Raw genomic sequence first — 15,881 nt, forward strand, 5'->3', positions numbered from 1 at the left:
AGAATGGCTGCTTCTCAGGCCTGTGGATGGAATAGGGGCTCAGACTTGTTGCAGAGTGGGTACTTGAGAGAAAAGTAGTGAGTAGAATAAAGATTGAAGAGAAAAGCTTGGAAATTAAAATAGCAATGAAGGGGGGAAATAAAAGGAAAGTAAATGGGAAAATATGGAGTCTAGTAAAATCAGCAAAGATCAGGTCATAGAAGATAAATTGGTTTTGGAAATCAAGTTTGTTACAACAAAAGGAGAGAGCAGCAGGTGCTGTACTCTACTGTACTTCTATCTAGTCCTTGGCTTTGCAGCAAAGGACCCCTCCTGTAGCTTGTGGGTCATGAGTGAGCTGAGGCTTGAATGCCCACCAGTGTGGGAGCTGAGCCACAAGGAGGAATTCCTGCAGTTCCACCTTGCATGGAAACAGTTTTCCCTTGCCAGGAACCAAAACAGTCCCAGGTAAGAGGAGACAGTGAGAGAATTCACAGCAGCACACAAGCAGGCAAACAGTTTGCCTGTACAGAGTATACTCCTGGGCAGTGCTTCTGAGGTGTCTCAGAAATCTTCATCACACAGATAGAGGTAAAAGGTAACTTATTCTCAGCTCCATTACTGGTACCCCAGGCTCCTGTGCCATTAATTGTATTAGACAATGCACACTTTTATCATTACTGTAAAGACTGTATATTCAAACAGTGCAAAATACTCCCAGACCAGTTTTATTGACCTTTAGTGTCACTCCTGAGAATCAAGGCAAAAGGTCTGACAGGGAACACCTATAGGGCCAAAATACATTGTCATTGTGCAGCAAAGTTTTTGTCCTCATTGTTTTCTTCACAGTGCTCCCCATCTGCCAGAGCACAGTGATCACTGGCCGTGCCCTCAGCCTCAGGAGCTGTACCCCAGCACAGCCTGGCAGGGCGTGCAGGGCACTGGGGCAGAGCTCAGGAGGCACCACAATCACAGCACAGGCTGCAGACACAGCCAGCACTGCTTGGGCTCAGCTGCAGGGCCTGCCAGCAGTTTGCTCTGGGAGCAGCCAGGGTAAAGGTGACTGGGGTTTATCTGCAGGGGCTGTAAATCACACCTGGGCACATAGATGGGGGAAGATCTGGAGTAAGGTACACAAGGAGCATTTGGAGTAAAGTGCCCAAGCACAGCCACAGCACTCAGGGTTAACAGGAGCATAACAGATGTGCTAAACTAATTTAAAGACTGTGGGTCTTGTAAGCCACTGAGCTGTAAAGAGAGGTGTGAGCAAGGAATGGATCTGGAGAAATGGAGCACCTCTCCTGTGGAGGCAGGCTGAGAGAGCTGGGTTGTTCAGCCTGGGCAGGAGAAGCCTCTGGGGACACCTTAGAGCCCCTTGCAGTAGCCCAAGGCAGCCTGCGAGAAAAATGGAGGGGCATTTGCCAAGGGCATGTAGCAGCAGGACAAGGGGCAATGGCTTCAAGCCAACTAAGGTAGCTTTAAATCACACAGACAGAAGAAATTCCTTCCTCTGAGGGTGCTGAGGTCTGGCACAAGCTGCCCAGAGCAGCTGCAGCTGGCCCATCCCTGGCAGTGCCCAAGGCCAGCTTGGACAGGAAGGTGTCCCTGCCCATGGCAGAGGTGGCATGAGTAGAGCTTTGAGGTTTCTTCCAACCCAAACCATTCTGTCATCGTATCCTCTGATTCTTTGAAATGCTGTTTCTGACAACTGAGAATTCCCATGATCTGACATTGCACAACTCCTTTCTGGGGCAAGAGCTACTGAGGCAGGAAAAAAAAAGTAAGAAAAAGGCAGAGCCTAATACTTGCATAAAACAAACACAACCTCTTAGTTAATGTGAGCAGAAAATCTCTACTCAGCTATTCTCTTCTCTCCTTTTCATATCATCCTTCAGTTTTGGATGTGAACTGTATTGAAATAAATCCTCTGGTTTTCTCAGAGGCATTAGATATAGAGTTACCACCCAAATACCACCCTTTAATATTGCTCCCACTTTACAAAAGCTGATTAATCTCTTTGTTGTTGTTACTGTATTGCAACACTCCATTGCAACATTCCAACCAACCCTGAGCCCACAGAACTGAGTGACAGGTGTCTCCTGCACCCTGCAGGAAAAGCTGGGATTTTTCTAGTATTGGTTATTTTGTCAGAAAATAGGCTTTTCTGAGAATAAAAATCGCTCAATTTTCCTTCAGTAAAAGTACACTTTTCAGGGGTATTGGTTTGGTCTTGGCTATATTGTGTTTCTCACACGGAGACTTTAATACCAAAGTGAAGCAAATGTAAGAAGGTAGAGCCGAGGTGCCTCGCGGGTGTGTGCAGTGCAGGGTGAGGAAACCCTGCCCCGGTGTCGCAGCCGGAGGTGCTGCAGCAGCAGGACACCGCTGCCGGGAATGCGAGGCTGCTCCCGAAGCATTTGGAGCCGCTGTGCCCGGGATTCTGGGAGTCACATTCGAAAGGAGCGGCGGGGAGGCAGCAGAAGCCCCGTGGGGCAGGAGGGCTCCCCGTTCCCGGCCCGAGCCCGGCAGTCCCGTCCTGGCTCGCAGCCCGAGCACTCCCTCGCCTCACCCGTGTTTGCCTTTTGCAAGGTGGCCCAGGGCGAGCCTATAAAGGCCCGGCCTAAGGGCTTGGGGCCAGTGGCACCATGGCAGCTGTGAGGGACACGGCGCTGCTGGCCTGGATCCTCTTCTTCGGGGGCACGGCGCTGGTGGCCACAGGTAAACACTGCGGCTACAGCCCCTCGGGTCCTGGAGGGCGAGAGGGCACCTGCAGCTGCCTCCCGGGGCCACCCGAGAGCAGGGCTCAAACCCTGGGCTGAGCTGGGCTCAAACCCTGGGCAGGGATGGGCACAACCCCTGGGCAGAGATGGGCACAAACCATGGGCAGGGATGGGCACAAACCCTGGGCAGAGATGGGCTCAAACCCTGGGCAGGAATGGGCACAAACATTGGGCAGAGATGGGCACAACCCCTGGGCAGAGATGGGCACAAACCATGGGCAGAGATGGGCTCAAACCATGGGCAGAGATGGGCTCAAACCCTGGGCAGAGATGGGCACAACCCCTGGGCAGAGATGGGCACAAACCATGGGTAGAGATGGGCACAAACCATGGGCAGAGATGGGCACAAACCCCTGGGCAGAGATGGGCACAAACCCTGGGCAGGGATGGGCACAAACCATGGGCAGAGATGGGCTCAAACCCTGGGCAGGGATGGGCTCACACCCTGGGCAGAGATGGGCTCACACCCAGGGCAGGGATGGGCACAAACCATGGGCAGAGATGGGCACAAACCATGGGCAGGGATGGGCACAAACCATGGGCAGGGATGGGCACAAACCATGGGCAGAGATGGGCACAAACCATGGGCAGGGATGGGCACAAACCATGGGCAGAGATGGGCACAAACCCTGGGCAGGGCTAGGCACACAAACTGAGCTGGAGTAACAAAAAATCATTTCATTTTTAATCTGCCATTTGACTTACTTGCCTTCTTTGCAAATAGCAAAATCAAATCCCTGTCCCAAAATCTTGCCTGCTGAGGCCAAACAGCCACAGTACCACAGCTGTAATTTGATATTTGAACTTCCACACAGATCTTAAAATGAGTCTTGCTTAAATATTAACAGGATTTATTTGTGCCAGACTATTTTAGGTATGTTAGAAGCTTTTTCTTTTGGCTGTACATACTATCAAGGGTCTGGAATATATTTTCTCTATTATTGTCTTTTCTTAAATGAGAGCAACCTATCAGGGTTTTATGTAACAACCCAGAGCAAAAGAAAACATGAAGATCTATATGCAACCACTAAAGTGTGTGTGGTAAGACAATACAAATTACATACCTGAAGGAGATGTACATACAGACCAATCAAAATGAAGGCTGAAATAATGTCAACCACAATGATTTAATAAAAGGTATCATAAAGGTGCGTTAGAATAAATTAGTAAATCAAAAATTTAAATGAGTAAACACTAGTAATCAAATTAGTAACATAAAAGAGTTAAATAAAATAGCAGATTAGAACAGTGTACTGTTAAATCTGATGAGAGTTTGTTGAAGCTTTACATATAAAAACGACTTGTTTCAGTGAACAAAAGGTGCATATTTAAGTAGCAAATCTAGCAATTGCTTACAAACGGAGCAATGATGTGATTTTGTGCTGCTGTCCCACAGAAGAACCAGAAGCGGAGACCAAATATGGGAGAGTCCGAGGCTACCAATTCACAGTGGACACAGCTGAGAGGACTGTAAATGTCTTTTTGGGACTTCCTTTTGCTAAGCCTCCGCTTGGATCCCTGAGGTTTTCTGAACCCCAGCCACCTGAGCCATGGGAAGGTGTCAGAGATGCCACTTCCTACCCACCAATGTAAGGCAATGATCAAAGCACTGAACCTTTCATGATGTTATACTCTGTGCACTTCCACGGCACTGATGTGCACACAGGGCCATCCATGAAGACAGATTCCTTGGTGCCCTCTCGTTGCACCTGCAGCTGTTCCAGTGGATGCATTTCTAAAGACACTCTGTGAGCTGCTCTCTTTACCAAAAGCTGCTCTTTCACAGGCATCAGTGATGAATTGAGATGGAGCAGCCCTTTGCAGACAATGCTCTGGCTTGGGAGCACTTGGCCTTCACTTACCAGTCACTATAAACCTTTGGAGCAGAGACAGAAGGAAGCTGAGGAAAGGTTGGAATACAACATTAGGGGGAAAATGCTGAATCAAGAGCTTAAGAGGGCCATAAGAAATGCACAGCAATCCTAACCTACCTTGTAAATGTCTCACTCCTGTTGTCCTACTGCCCTTGTTGTGTGACTCAAGCTTAATATCTACCATTGCAACATAAAAAGCTATTGGAGATGTGAAATTATTAATTTATATTTTCATATATATTTCACATACCAATCTACAAATGTGTTCACATACCAATCTAGATCAGTTTCTGGTTGGCACTTTGTTGTGGAAGTGCAAAAGAGCTTCTCTTCACAGCTTACTGGTTTTAGTGAATTCTCTTGCTTGTAACTTTTTTCATTTATTCAGGTGTCTACAGGACCAAGTACAAGGACAGATTATTTCAGACATGATTACCAACAGAAAAGAGAAAGTTCCTCTGCAAGTGTCTGAGGATTGCCTGTACCTAAATGTGTACACCCCTGTTTCTACAGGAAAACAGGAGAAGCTGCCTGTAAGCAAAATCCTTAGAACACCTTGAGCAAAATTATCTGACAGCAAACAATCAGCCTGTGCCATGAGCAGACGTGCAGGGGCACTTTTGTAATGATGATCAACTTCCATGCTTTGCCCCAGCAAATATGAGCTGAAATTGAAAAGAGACACCAAATCCTATTTTACAAAGTAAAAATGTACTGGCATTTTAGCTAAGCAGTGCTTGATTTAATCTAAATGATCTGTCCAAGGTCACAGGGCACTGACACAGTGTAGGCACTTAACAAAATCAGTGCCATTTTGTAGACCTGCAGGCCTTAGATTTGAAAGATTTCTGCAATATGTGAAATGTAATCTGAAAGAAGTAGGAGTGAAATAGCACAAAATATTCTATCTTGGGCTAAATTTAGCTTGATCACCGGGGGCTCTTACCTGTGCTGGGTTGATCCTGTTTTTCTCTTCCCAGGTCTTAGTATGGATCCATGGAGGTGGATTAGTTGTTGGAGCAGCTTCATCATATGATGGCTCAGCAATAGCAGCCTTTGACAACGTGGTGGTTGTAACAATTCAGTACAGACTAGGTATTGCTGGATATTTTAGGTAAGTTGGTCGATCTCAGCTTTTCCAAAGTGATTTCCAAAAGGATGTGTGCAAAGCCTTTGTAAAGGGAAGTGCAGAAGAACTTGCTTATGCAAAGAAACATTTCTGAACTGCGCCTGCAAGCGTTGGGGATAATTTCCAGTCCCAAGGCAGCTTCCAGATCTGTTCTTGTGGGGCTGCTGCTCCAGTCTCAGGGCTTCCCGAGCCATTCATTTGTCAGTTCTGTAGAGAAGCTCTGTGTAGAGAATAGCAGATGATTGCTCACACCACAGATTGTATTTTCCTCTTTGCTTGCATTGAGCATTTGAACAAAGCTGTTCTGTCCCTGCAGCACTGGTGATGAGCATGCCCGAGGTAACTGGGGATATTTAGACCAAGTAGCGGCTCTTCGGTGGATTCAGGAGAATATCATGTATTTTGGAGGAGATCCAGGATCTGTCACCATCTTTGGAGAATCTGCAGGAGGAATCAGTGTTTCTGCTCTTGTAAGTTCACAGTAATATGGAATTTTCATTACTTGGAGGATAAAACCCCCTCCATCCATTTTCAGTATCTGCATGAGAAGTCAGTGAGAGAAAAGGGACGGTGACACATCCCCTGGGTCTTTGATACAACAACGAGGCAGCAGTACAGCAATACAGATTTTGAATGATAAAAAGGTGCCATTTTCATACTCAAAGGTTGTAGTTAAGTAACAGCATGTTATCACTCAGCTGCTGAACTGGATTCTGCTTGGTTTGGGTTTTTGTTTTTTTTTTTTTTTTCAATGAAAAAAACCCTGAAAGTCTAATCTCCTGTGAAAAGTCCTTTAAGAGGAGTTGTGGACTCGCCCATTTTCTGTTTGCTTTGACAGCCACTTGTGCAAAGTGATGGAGATGAACAGTCCTGGTAGCTGATGCAGGCCTGCAGTTTGTGACCCAGTGATTGTGTAAAATCTTTACTCCAGCACAGAGCACACTGGCGGTGACGCTCTCCTTCTCCAGTCCCTCCCACTTTGGTACAGATCACACAGCCCAGCCAGGCTTCATTGTACATGGCAGGCAAATCCCTGTTTCCTCTGGCCAAAAGCTCTTTCCTGCCCTTCTGCAGCAGAGCCAGACTACCTTGGGCACGTTCCATCTGTGCCTGCCTTGCAGTGTGGTGCCAGGAAGCGTTGGAAGCAAAGTGCAGAGGGAGGGGAAAGGCACTGAACTCCTCATCCCTGCGAGCGCTGCCAAAGCACTTTGCAGGACTATGGTCAGAGGCTACACAAGGACACTCTTACCACATGGGCTTTCAAAATGCTCCATATGGCCACTGCTGATACTGAAATCCAAAATCCCTGGCTAGAACACAGTGCTTGTCATGCTTCTTCTTGCTTTTTCACAGGTCTTATCTCCCCTGGCCAAGGGCTTGTTCCACAAGGCCATTTCAGAGAGTGGCACTGCAACCCTGGGCTTGTTCACTGACCAGCCTAAGGAGGATGCACAAGTGGGTATTCGTGGTAATTTTAATTCTTTTTCCAGGTAGTTCTGCATATCTTAAATTGTTCAGTCCAAAACATAGAAACATGGTTTCTTTCTTGTGAATCAAAGCAGTCACTAAAGACAGTATTTCTGTGTGCAAACAGTACATGTCTAATGATGTGTTGCTTTTCAAATCCCCAACTATCCTCAAAGAGAAAAGAATGAAATGCAAATGAAAAATGTAACATGTAGTGTCTTCAAGAATAAACAATTTACACCTTTTGGCTGGAAAATTGTATCAGATTCTCAATACTCTTCTCTTCCCTCCTGTTTGATGCCTGTAGTGTGCCAATAAACAAGTAATTTTTTTATTTTTTTTTTTAATTTTAGAAGTACAGGCTTCCACCCCTTTCTTTTTTCTTCAACTACAAGAAACAATTTCCAGAAGCTGGAAGCTGGGATATAAGAGATAGCTCTCTGTAATGACAGCTCTTGCTGCAGCCAAAAACACATCACCAAGAGTGGCAGAATGTGCTCTCTGTTACCCTGCAGATGGTTTATTCTCTAACTCCTTTATGTCACCCAGCCTTCTCAGCCCAGCCTGTTATTTACCAGAATGGTGCTAGAATATTTCTGTATCAAAAAACCTGAAGGAAGAGGTTTTCCCCTTCTGCCCAGCCCGTGGTGTGAAGGACTGTGAGGCCTTCCAGTGCCCTCCCTCTGGAGCTGGGACAAGCCGGGCTCCAGCAACCTTTGCCTGCTCCTGCTGGACTCGCTGTCTCCTATTGCCAGACACAGGAAATGTGTCCAAAACTGTTTGCTCTTGCTGCTTGCAGAAAATTGCTGCTGCCTCTGGCTGTGAAAAATCCAGTTCAGCTGCAATGGTTGAATGCTTGAGAGGAAAAACAGAAGAAGAACTACTACAGATAACGCTGAAAATGGTAGGTGAAAGGATACTTCTTGCATTTAAATGACACCTCAGTCTTTTTCATCCCAGAGAATACTCTTTGTGGGCTGTAATATTAGGAGAACTTGGTGTGGATGTAAAATGTGACTTTCTTGATTTTTCAGGACATGACAGCACTGCAGGTCTGCAATGACACCTCGCCTGAAAAGTGCAAACAGGTTCCTGCCCTTCCATTCTGCATGCACTTGGAATTACCTGTGGTTTGCTGTTGCGCTCTACCGGGGCAAGGAAAAGAAAATGGCACAGATGATTCTGCAGAACCTGAAAATCAAATCATATATTATGTCCTACTTAAAAGTTCTTATCACAATGCTTATGTTCCTTTGAAATTTCAATACAGAAGCGGTTTTTACCCACTGTTCCACTCATCCTTGGCCATATTGAACTAAGAAAAGATGTAAATTCAACATAATGACTTCTGCTTCACAAACATTAGAAATATCTTCACAAAGTCTTCTGCCTAGTGCAGAAAACCAGTCACAAAAGTATTTAACATGGTTTGGATAATATTATTAGTTGCATTTTCATTTGGCTTCTCTTTGGAACTGCAGTAAAAATCTGAACTTCTTTAAGAAGCAAATTGAATGTTTTAATGAAGCTTTCTTTTCCTTTTTTCTCTTTTTGTTCAGGATTTCTATTTCACCAGTGCATGTGTAGATGGTGTGTTTTTTCCAAAAAGTCCCACGGAATTACTATCTGAAAAATCAATCAATGAAGTCCCATACATAATAGGAGTAAATAACTGTGAATTTGGATGGGTTATTCCTATGGTAAGAGAATGAAAATGTTGTTATTTAAACATCATTTTGTAAAGAGAGGCTGTTTTATTAAATCTGATTCTCTGCATCACACAGGCGATGAAATATCCTCCTTTTGTGGATGGTTTGGATAAAGATGTTGCACGTCAAGTTTTACAGAGCAACTTAGCAATATTCATTAAGGTAAGAGACCAGTTTCAGAATAATCCAGTGTTGCTGCTCCGCTGGTCTGGCTGCTATTAGCCCTGGAGGGACACATTCCACAGGGAAAAGCCATTGTGCTGGACAGCTCCCTGAATTGGGGCAGAAATGGGCACAGTAGTGCTGCATTCCTGTTACCTGTAGTGACTGGAAATACTCTCTGCATTTCCAGCATAAATGCCCCTCTTCTTAAAAAGGAGTTCAGTGGCAATCCAGGAGTGATACAGGTACCTAAAGACAGGTCTCCTGGGACGTTTTAGATAGCCCCAGGCTATGCAAGACGTGCAGAGTACCAGCACATACAGGTGTGGCAGGAGACCTATGGGACACGACCTCCTAAAGCAGCAGCAGGGCACTGCAAAGGAAAGCCCGAGAGGTTTGTGGTGCACTGACACCTTTGTTCAGGTTTCTTGAGGTTTTGCTTCCCTGTAATTTACAAATCTCTTGGCTTTGTGGTGCCTTTGTGCTCTCTGGAAACTGCTACGTAGAGAAATAGAGATTAAGAGGCAAGAATTAAGGACTCTAGAAGCAGGACCACTACTTGCAAGGATCATTCAATGACACAAACCTCCACCATGAACTTGGACATGCAGAGCCCAGGCTTGTTCTGAACGGGAGAAATTATGGTCATCTACAACAATCAATGGATTTTATGAAATCCAGCAGGATTTCTGTGCTGTTATGAAGAGAGAACAATCAGCATCACTGACTGCTGTTTATCTGAAGGTGGTTGATCCTTTGATCTTGCATCCCTCTTTTCCCTGAGATCACCCGTATCCACAGCTGCGTAACTCCAGTCCTGAGCTCCGAGCCACACTCTGACACAGCTGAGGATTTTCTCTGAAAGCTGTTGCTTGGGGATTTGCCAGGGATGTGCAGATGCCACACTCACTCACTGCGGTTACTCCTTATAATACTCATCATCATTACAAGTGCATTTCATTGCTGTTTCAGGGCCTTACATCTGAAGTTGTTGACAGAGTGTACAAGGAGTACATGGGGGATGCAGAAAGCCCTGCTCAGGTCCGAGATGGCCTCCTGGATGCAATGGGAGATGTCTACTTTGTCATCTCAGCTGTGGAAGTGGCCAGATACCACAGAGGTAACCCAGCAGCTTCAGAACAGCTGTAGAACTCTATCTGGGGCTGGTTTGCCCAGTGTGCAGCACTTTTCACTATCCAGGGAACTGGTAGCGTTTTCATTTAACCAAAACGGTTTTTCATGGAAGTGTATCATCTCTGGAGCAGGTATTTTCAGCTCTCAAGCCAGCACTTTTCTGTATCCTCTAGATGCCGGCAACCCAGTCTACTTTTATGAATTCCAACATCGATCGAGTTCACTGGAAGGTGTGGTACCAGAGTTTGTAAAAGCAGATCATGGAGCTGAGATTGCCTTTGTCTTTGGAAAGCCATTCTTAGCGGGTGATGTACCCATGCTTACTCCTTATTCCTTTTAGAACCTCATTAGTACTCATGTCAATTACTGCAGGGCTTTAGAACAGAATTTCTCTCTTTGAAGCATTATAAACAATAAATTTATATAAGCATAACTTCTATATCATAAGCATTAGAATGAGCATAAACATTTTCTGTCTTCAGTAGTAGATACTTGCAATTGATATAGCTGATACTATTTTCTTTCTAATGTGTCTGTTTCATCTCTCCCTTTGCAGGAGGTGCTACAACAGAAGAAAATAAACTGAGCAGAACTGTTATGAGATACTGGACCAACTTTGCTAAAAACGGGTGAGAATCACAATGCTAATTACAGCTCAAGTTTAGTCTCCGCTGCCCAGAACATACTTACCTGCCTGAGGCAGTACTTATATGGTGGTTCCTAGAAAGTTGGCAGAACTTAAGTTAAATATTGAAGCAATTTCTCTTCTTAATGGTCTTTTCAAAGAACCTGCAGACACGAGGAAATAAAAAAACTAAGAGCAGTTACTCCATCTGCAATGGAGTTTTAGATCTAAAATTAATGGCAACTCTTACACTTTTGCTGTTCCACTGACGAGCATTTTCATCAAATACTGTCCATTTATTCAGGTACCAGAATCACATCATCTGGGCTCATCTGCTGGTTTTCTGAAATGCTCTGAACCTGAGCAGTCAGAGAGCAATGGATTGGCAGAGAGCTAACTTTTCCTTCTATTATTTCCAGAAATCCCAACGGAGAGGGCTTGGTCCATTGGCCCCTGTATGACCTGGAGGAAAAATACCTGGGAATAGACCTGGAGCAAAAGGCAGCAGAGAAACTGAAAGAACACAGAATAGAGTTTTGGGCACAGCTCATGAAACAAAGCGAGACTGGAAGGAAAAAACACACAGATTTATAAGAGCTGTGGAGGGTACAGTTTCCTTTTAAAACCCAATGGAAAGTCAAACAAACTGAGTTTCTCAGGATACAAAGTAAAAATCACCTTCAGACTCACTGTTGTGTAATCTGTTGTCCTAATCACAGTGAAGGGAGAGAAACAAGGGGCATTTGGAATGTTTGTCAGACTGAAAATCACTATTTGATGAAGCAAGCAGAAGACGACCCCCACAATGTTTCCAGGTCCAGACAGACCATGGTACCTACTCAGGGCATATCAAAACTGAATAATTATGTGGGAACGGGCAAATGAGTTGAAATCTGTAAGAAATAATCTATACAGAACATACCATAAGTGTCAGACTATTTTATATGCTTATTCCCTTCTTCTTTCAATTGGAGCATGGTCAGTTGCCTTCCCAGAGACTCTTTCTGCTTTCTTTAACTGGAAATAGCCTGAAGGCAGCAGAGCATCCATCAAATTACTTCTGCATGTTGTTGGCTCAGCACCACCAGGGAGAAGATCTGCTGACATGCAGAGTGTGCACCCCCAGCCTCCCACAGCTGGGGAATGGGTCAGGGCACACAGGGAGGGAAGTGGCTTTTTTGCCAAGTTACATGGCAAGCGGCATACAGAGGAACAATGTGGGAATCCAGGAGAGCTCTCCTCATGACCATGAACAAACCAACAGCCCTACTCCAACCACCCCTTTAACTGGTGCCCAGCTCCCACATCCCACAGCACCCAAGGGGCTCTCACAGGGACAGCCCAAGCTCCTGCTGCAGGTGTTGACCCTTTGTAGGTGTCTTCTTCTTCTTCCTCGCCTCTGGCTTCACTTGCTTTTGCACACCTGTGGATCTCAAGCAGTGTCATCTGCACTACCCTGGCCACCCCCTTTTGTGCATTTTCCATAACTTGTGAAAAACACCAGTTGTGGCAATTAGTAACATTGCAGCAACCATACTGCCAGTTCTGTCACACATTTCTTACCCCTTCCCTTGTCTTGTTCTGACACAGCCTTTGTGTCCATTAGTGGTGTGTTTGTTGGATCAATGTGTCTGTCCCTGTACATTCACAAAAATCATTATCCTAACAAGACGGAAGAAATGCTGTGTCTTTGGGAATGCAAAGCCATAAGTGTAACTCCTGGGTAGAAGGGAGGTCTCTTATTAGGCACACATGATAACAAAGTAGTTTCTGACTGTGTGAGAGGAAGTGTTCTGTCCATCTCTGGATTTCAAACCCCAAATATAAAGACTGGTACACTGTCAAAGAGCTGAGAAAGGAATAACACCATGGCCACAGTGAATAGGCTACGTTTAAAGAGCAGATACTTCCATTATGTTCCAAACCTCATTTTATTTCATGGCTTTAGTATTCATGGTCACTTGGTTCAGATGCCCAGCTGCACCTATAGTTGAAGAAATTGTTAGCACTATATTTACTGATACTATTCAGCAAGCACTGCTGCTGTTCTGTTTTTCACATTCCGTCAAAAAAAGCCTTAATCTTTTTTTGAAGTTTATTTCTCTTGTCCATAATTACTATGATTGCCTTTCCAAGGTGGTCACCAAGTATGTTTGTTCTGTGCCAGTCCTGCTTCTCAGATCATCTTGTTGCTAAGTGCGAAATACGTAAACTTTAATTGAGCTAGGATGTTCTTTGCTGTCTGATCTTTGTAACTTGCAAACCAACAAGGAGGGAGATTTAATCTGCGAAACAGAGCGGCCAACAAGCTCTAGGTGATGTCCAGCTGTTAGAAACACAAATTCCTGGCCAGCAGAATTGCCCTGTTGAGGTTTGGTGCTGGACGTGTTCCAATGATCTCAGCCCTGGGGAGGTTAACAAAGCTGCACGTGCCTCCCTTGAGCTGCTTGGCCTACAGGAAGCTGTGAGCAGCAAGGTGGAGTGTGCATCCCAGCTCCAGCAGCTCTGTGGCACTGGAGTCCCTGGGTTGATAGACAGGGACTTCACTTACCACGTTCCACCTTGTGCTGCAGGCATCTCACTGGTCAGGAGCTGGGATCTGGGAGGCTCAGTCCAATGAGCTGTCTAGACCAAGGAGTTTTGAACTCCCTTTATAAGAAGGCTCTCAATAATAAAGCACACAGTTTGTCACATGGAGCCCGGGTGGGTGTGTCTTTGTCTGTGTCTGTGTCTGTGTCTGTGTCTGTGTGTCTGTGTGTCTGTGTGTTGTCCCCATCTCTGACCACCAACCCCACGGAACACGTGGATTCCAGTGTAATACAGCTCCACCTGTCAGAGCCTGCCCATGGCCCGGGTGCCCAGGACAGCCATCCTGCAGCCAGTGAGGACATGGTGATGGCAGTGGCTGGTTCAGCTCCTGTGTTTCAGCCCTTCTACATTAATGTTGTGGATGAGGAAGACTACATGGGTTTCCTTGATACAGATCATGCAGATAAGCTACTGAAGGAGTATCAGCAGAGAGAGTGTGTTGACTTGGAACAGATGATGTCAGAAAGGTGAGAACAGGTCTGGATTTCATGGTGAAACAGAAGGAATTGTGTGTTTTCCTGTCTGCTGACTGAGAATCTAAATGGGCCTCTCACTAAACCTGAATGATGTTGTCTGGAAGCTCCTTTAGGAACCGTTGGGGTGCTGTGCAGGAAGGACAGAAGAGTGTGCCCAGAGCTGCCAAATCTGCAGTTATTCAAAGATGGTTTCAGCTCAGCTGTTTCTGAGGGACTGAGCAGTGTTCATGGGCTCCAGGTGGTGCAATGGACGGTTAATCTCTGATACAAGATCTGTGCCAAATAGCATGACTTTATATCGTGACATTTCACCCTTTTTTCTTTACAGGGCTAAAGCTTTTCTTACATTTCAGTTGCATTTTAGGGAGTTTAATTTTTTAGGCATTTTGGCTAGAGAGCTGGCTGAGTGCAAGACACCTGAAGGTTTAGTAAAGGTTGCCTGAAGAACAGTTGTTGAGCGTGGTTACTGAAAATATTTTCCTAGTAAAATATTTAACTTAGGGGGTCACAGTGAGGACTTTCAGCCACTTGTGCCTGGATTGTGGACAGCATTGAATTTGTTTCTAGCTAAAGCTGCTGTCAGCTGCGGAATCTGCATAGAAGGCTTCTCAGCAGTGGTGGTCCTGCTGATTTTGGATGACCTTTATAAAACTGTAGGACTTTAACTATGCTCGATTCAAAATTGAAAAAGACAACATCATAATTATAAAGGCACAGAAATGTTTGAGAAGTTATTATGGTTTTTGATGGAATACAGCAGGTATCTGGCGGATTTGAGTCCCATGTGATAGTTGCAAACACTGTTAGTAATTGTAAGTCACCAGAAACCAAAGAACTAGAAGCAAAATGTTCACTTGCAATCTCTAACAGGAATTTACTCTTAACATACATACCTTTTTCCAGTGTATTTAGGATAATTTCAGGTGAGTTTATAGTCCTCATTGTTTCCTCAGCAGCTCAGGCTCACAGTGCTCCCCATCTGCCAGAGCACAGTGATCACTGGCCGTGCCCTCAGCCTCAGGAGCTGTACCCCAGCACAGCCTGGCAGGGCGTGCAGGGCACTGGGGCAGAGCTCAGGAGGCACCACAATCACAGCACAGGCTGCAGACACAGCCAGCACTGCTTGGGCTCAGCTACAGGGCCTGCCAGCAGTTTGCTCTGGGAGCAGCCAGGGTAAAGGTGACTGGGGTTTATCTGCAGGGGCTGTAAATCACACCTGGGCACATAGACGGGGGAAGATCTGGAGTAAGGTACACAAGGAGCATTTGGAGTAAAGTGCCCAAGCACAGCCACAGCACTCAGGGTTAACAGGAGCATAACAGATGTGCTAAACTAATTTAAAGACTGTGGGTCTTGTAAGCCACTGAGCTGTAAAGAGAGGTGTGAGCAAGGAATGGATCTGGAGAAATGGAGCACCTCTCCTGTGGAGGCAGGCTGAGAGAGCTGGGTTGTTCAGCCTGGGCAGGAGAAGCCTCTGGGGACACCTTAGAGCCCCTTGCAGTAGCCCAAGGCAGCCTGCGAGAAAAATGGAGGGGCATTTGCCAAGGGCATGTAGCAGCAGGACAAGGGGCAATGGCTTCAAGCCAACTAAGGTAGCTTTAAATCACACAGACAGAAGAAATTCCTTCCTCTGAGGGTGCTGAGGTCTGGCACAAGCTGCCCAGAGCAGCTGCAGCTGGCCCATCCCTGGCAGTGCCCAAGGCCAGCTTGGACAGGAAGGTGTCCCTGCCCATGGCAGAGGTGGCATGAGTAGAGCTTTGAGGTTTCTTCCAACCCAAACCATTCTGTCATCGTATCCTCTGATTCTTTGAAATGCTGTTTCTGACAACTGAGAATTCCCATGATCTGACATTGCACAACTCCTTTCTGGGGCAAGAGCTACTGAGGCAGGAAAAAAAAAAGTAAGAAAAAGGCAGAGCCTAATACTTGCATAAAACAAACACAACCTCTTAGTTAA

At 45.6% G+C, this 15,881-nt stretch overlaps 1 protein-coding gene across 1 annotated transcript; it reads left to right on the plus strand.

The window, feature by feature from the left end:
• The first annotated feature begins 2,590 nt into the window (after nt 1–2,590).
• Nucleotides 2,591–11,548, plus strand: LOC128793797 (fatty acyl-CoA hydrolase precursor, medium chain-like). Its single transcript, XM_053953212.1, has 14 exons — nt 2,591–2,697; nt 4,156–4,348; nt 5,022–5,166; nt 5,614–5,747; nt 6,079–6,232; nt 7,116–7,217; nt 8,029–8,133; nt 8,264–8,317; nt 8,789–8,929; nt 9,014–9,100; nt 10,073–10,220; nt 10,408–10,539; nt 10,791–10,863; nt 11,279–11,548. The coding sequence occupies exons 1-14, from the start codon at nt 2,625–2,627 to the stop codon at nt 11,451–11,453; spliced, it is 1,716 nt and encodes a 571-aa protein (XP_053809187.1). The 5' UTR covers nt 2,591–2,624; the 3' UTR covers nt 11,454–11,548.
• Nucleotides 11,549–15,881: the final 4,333 nt, after the last annotated feature.

Source organism: Vidua chalybeata, chromosome 11 (genome assembly GCF_026979565.1).
Source record: "Vidua chalybeata isolate OUT-0048 chromosome 11, bVidCha1 merged haplotype, whole genome shotgun sequence".
NCBI lineage: Eukaryota > Metazoa > Chordata > Aves > Passeriformes > Viduidae > Vidua > Vidua chalybeata.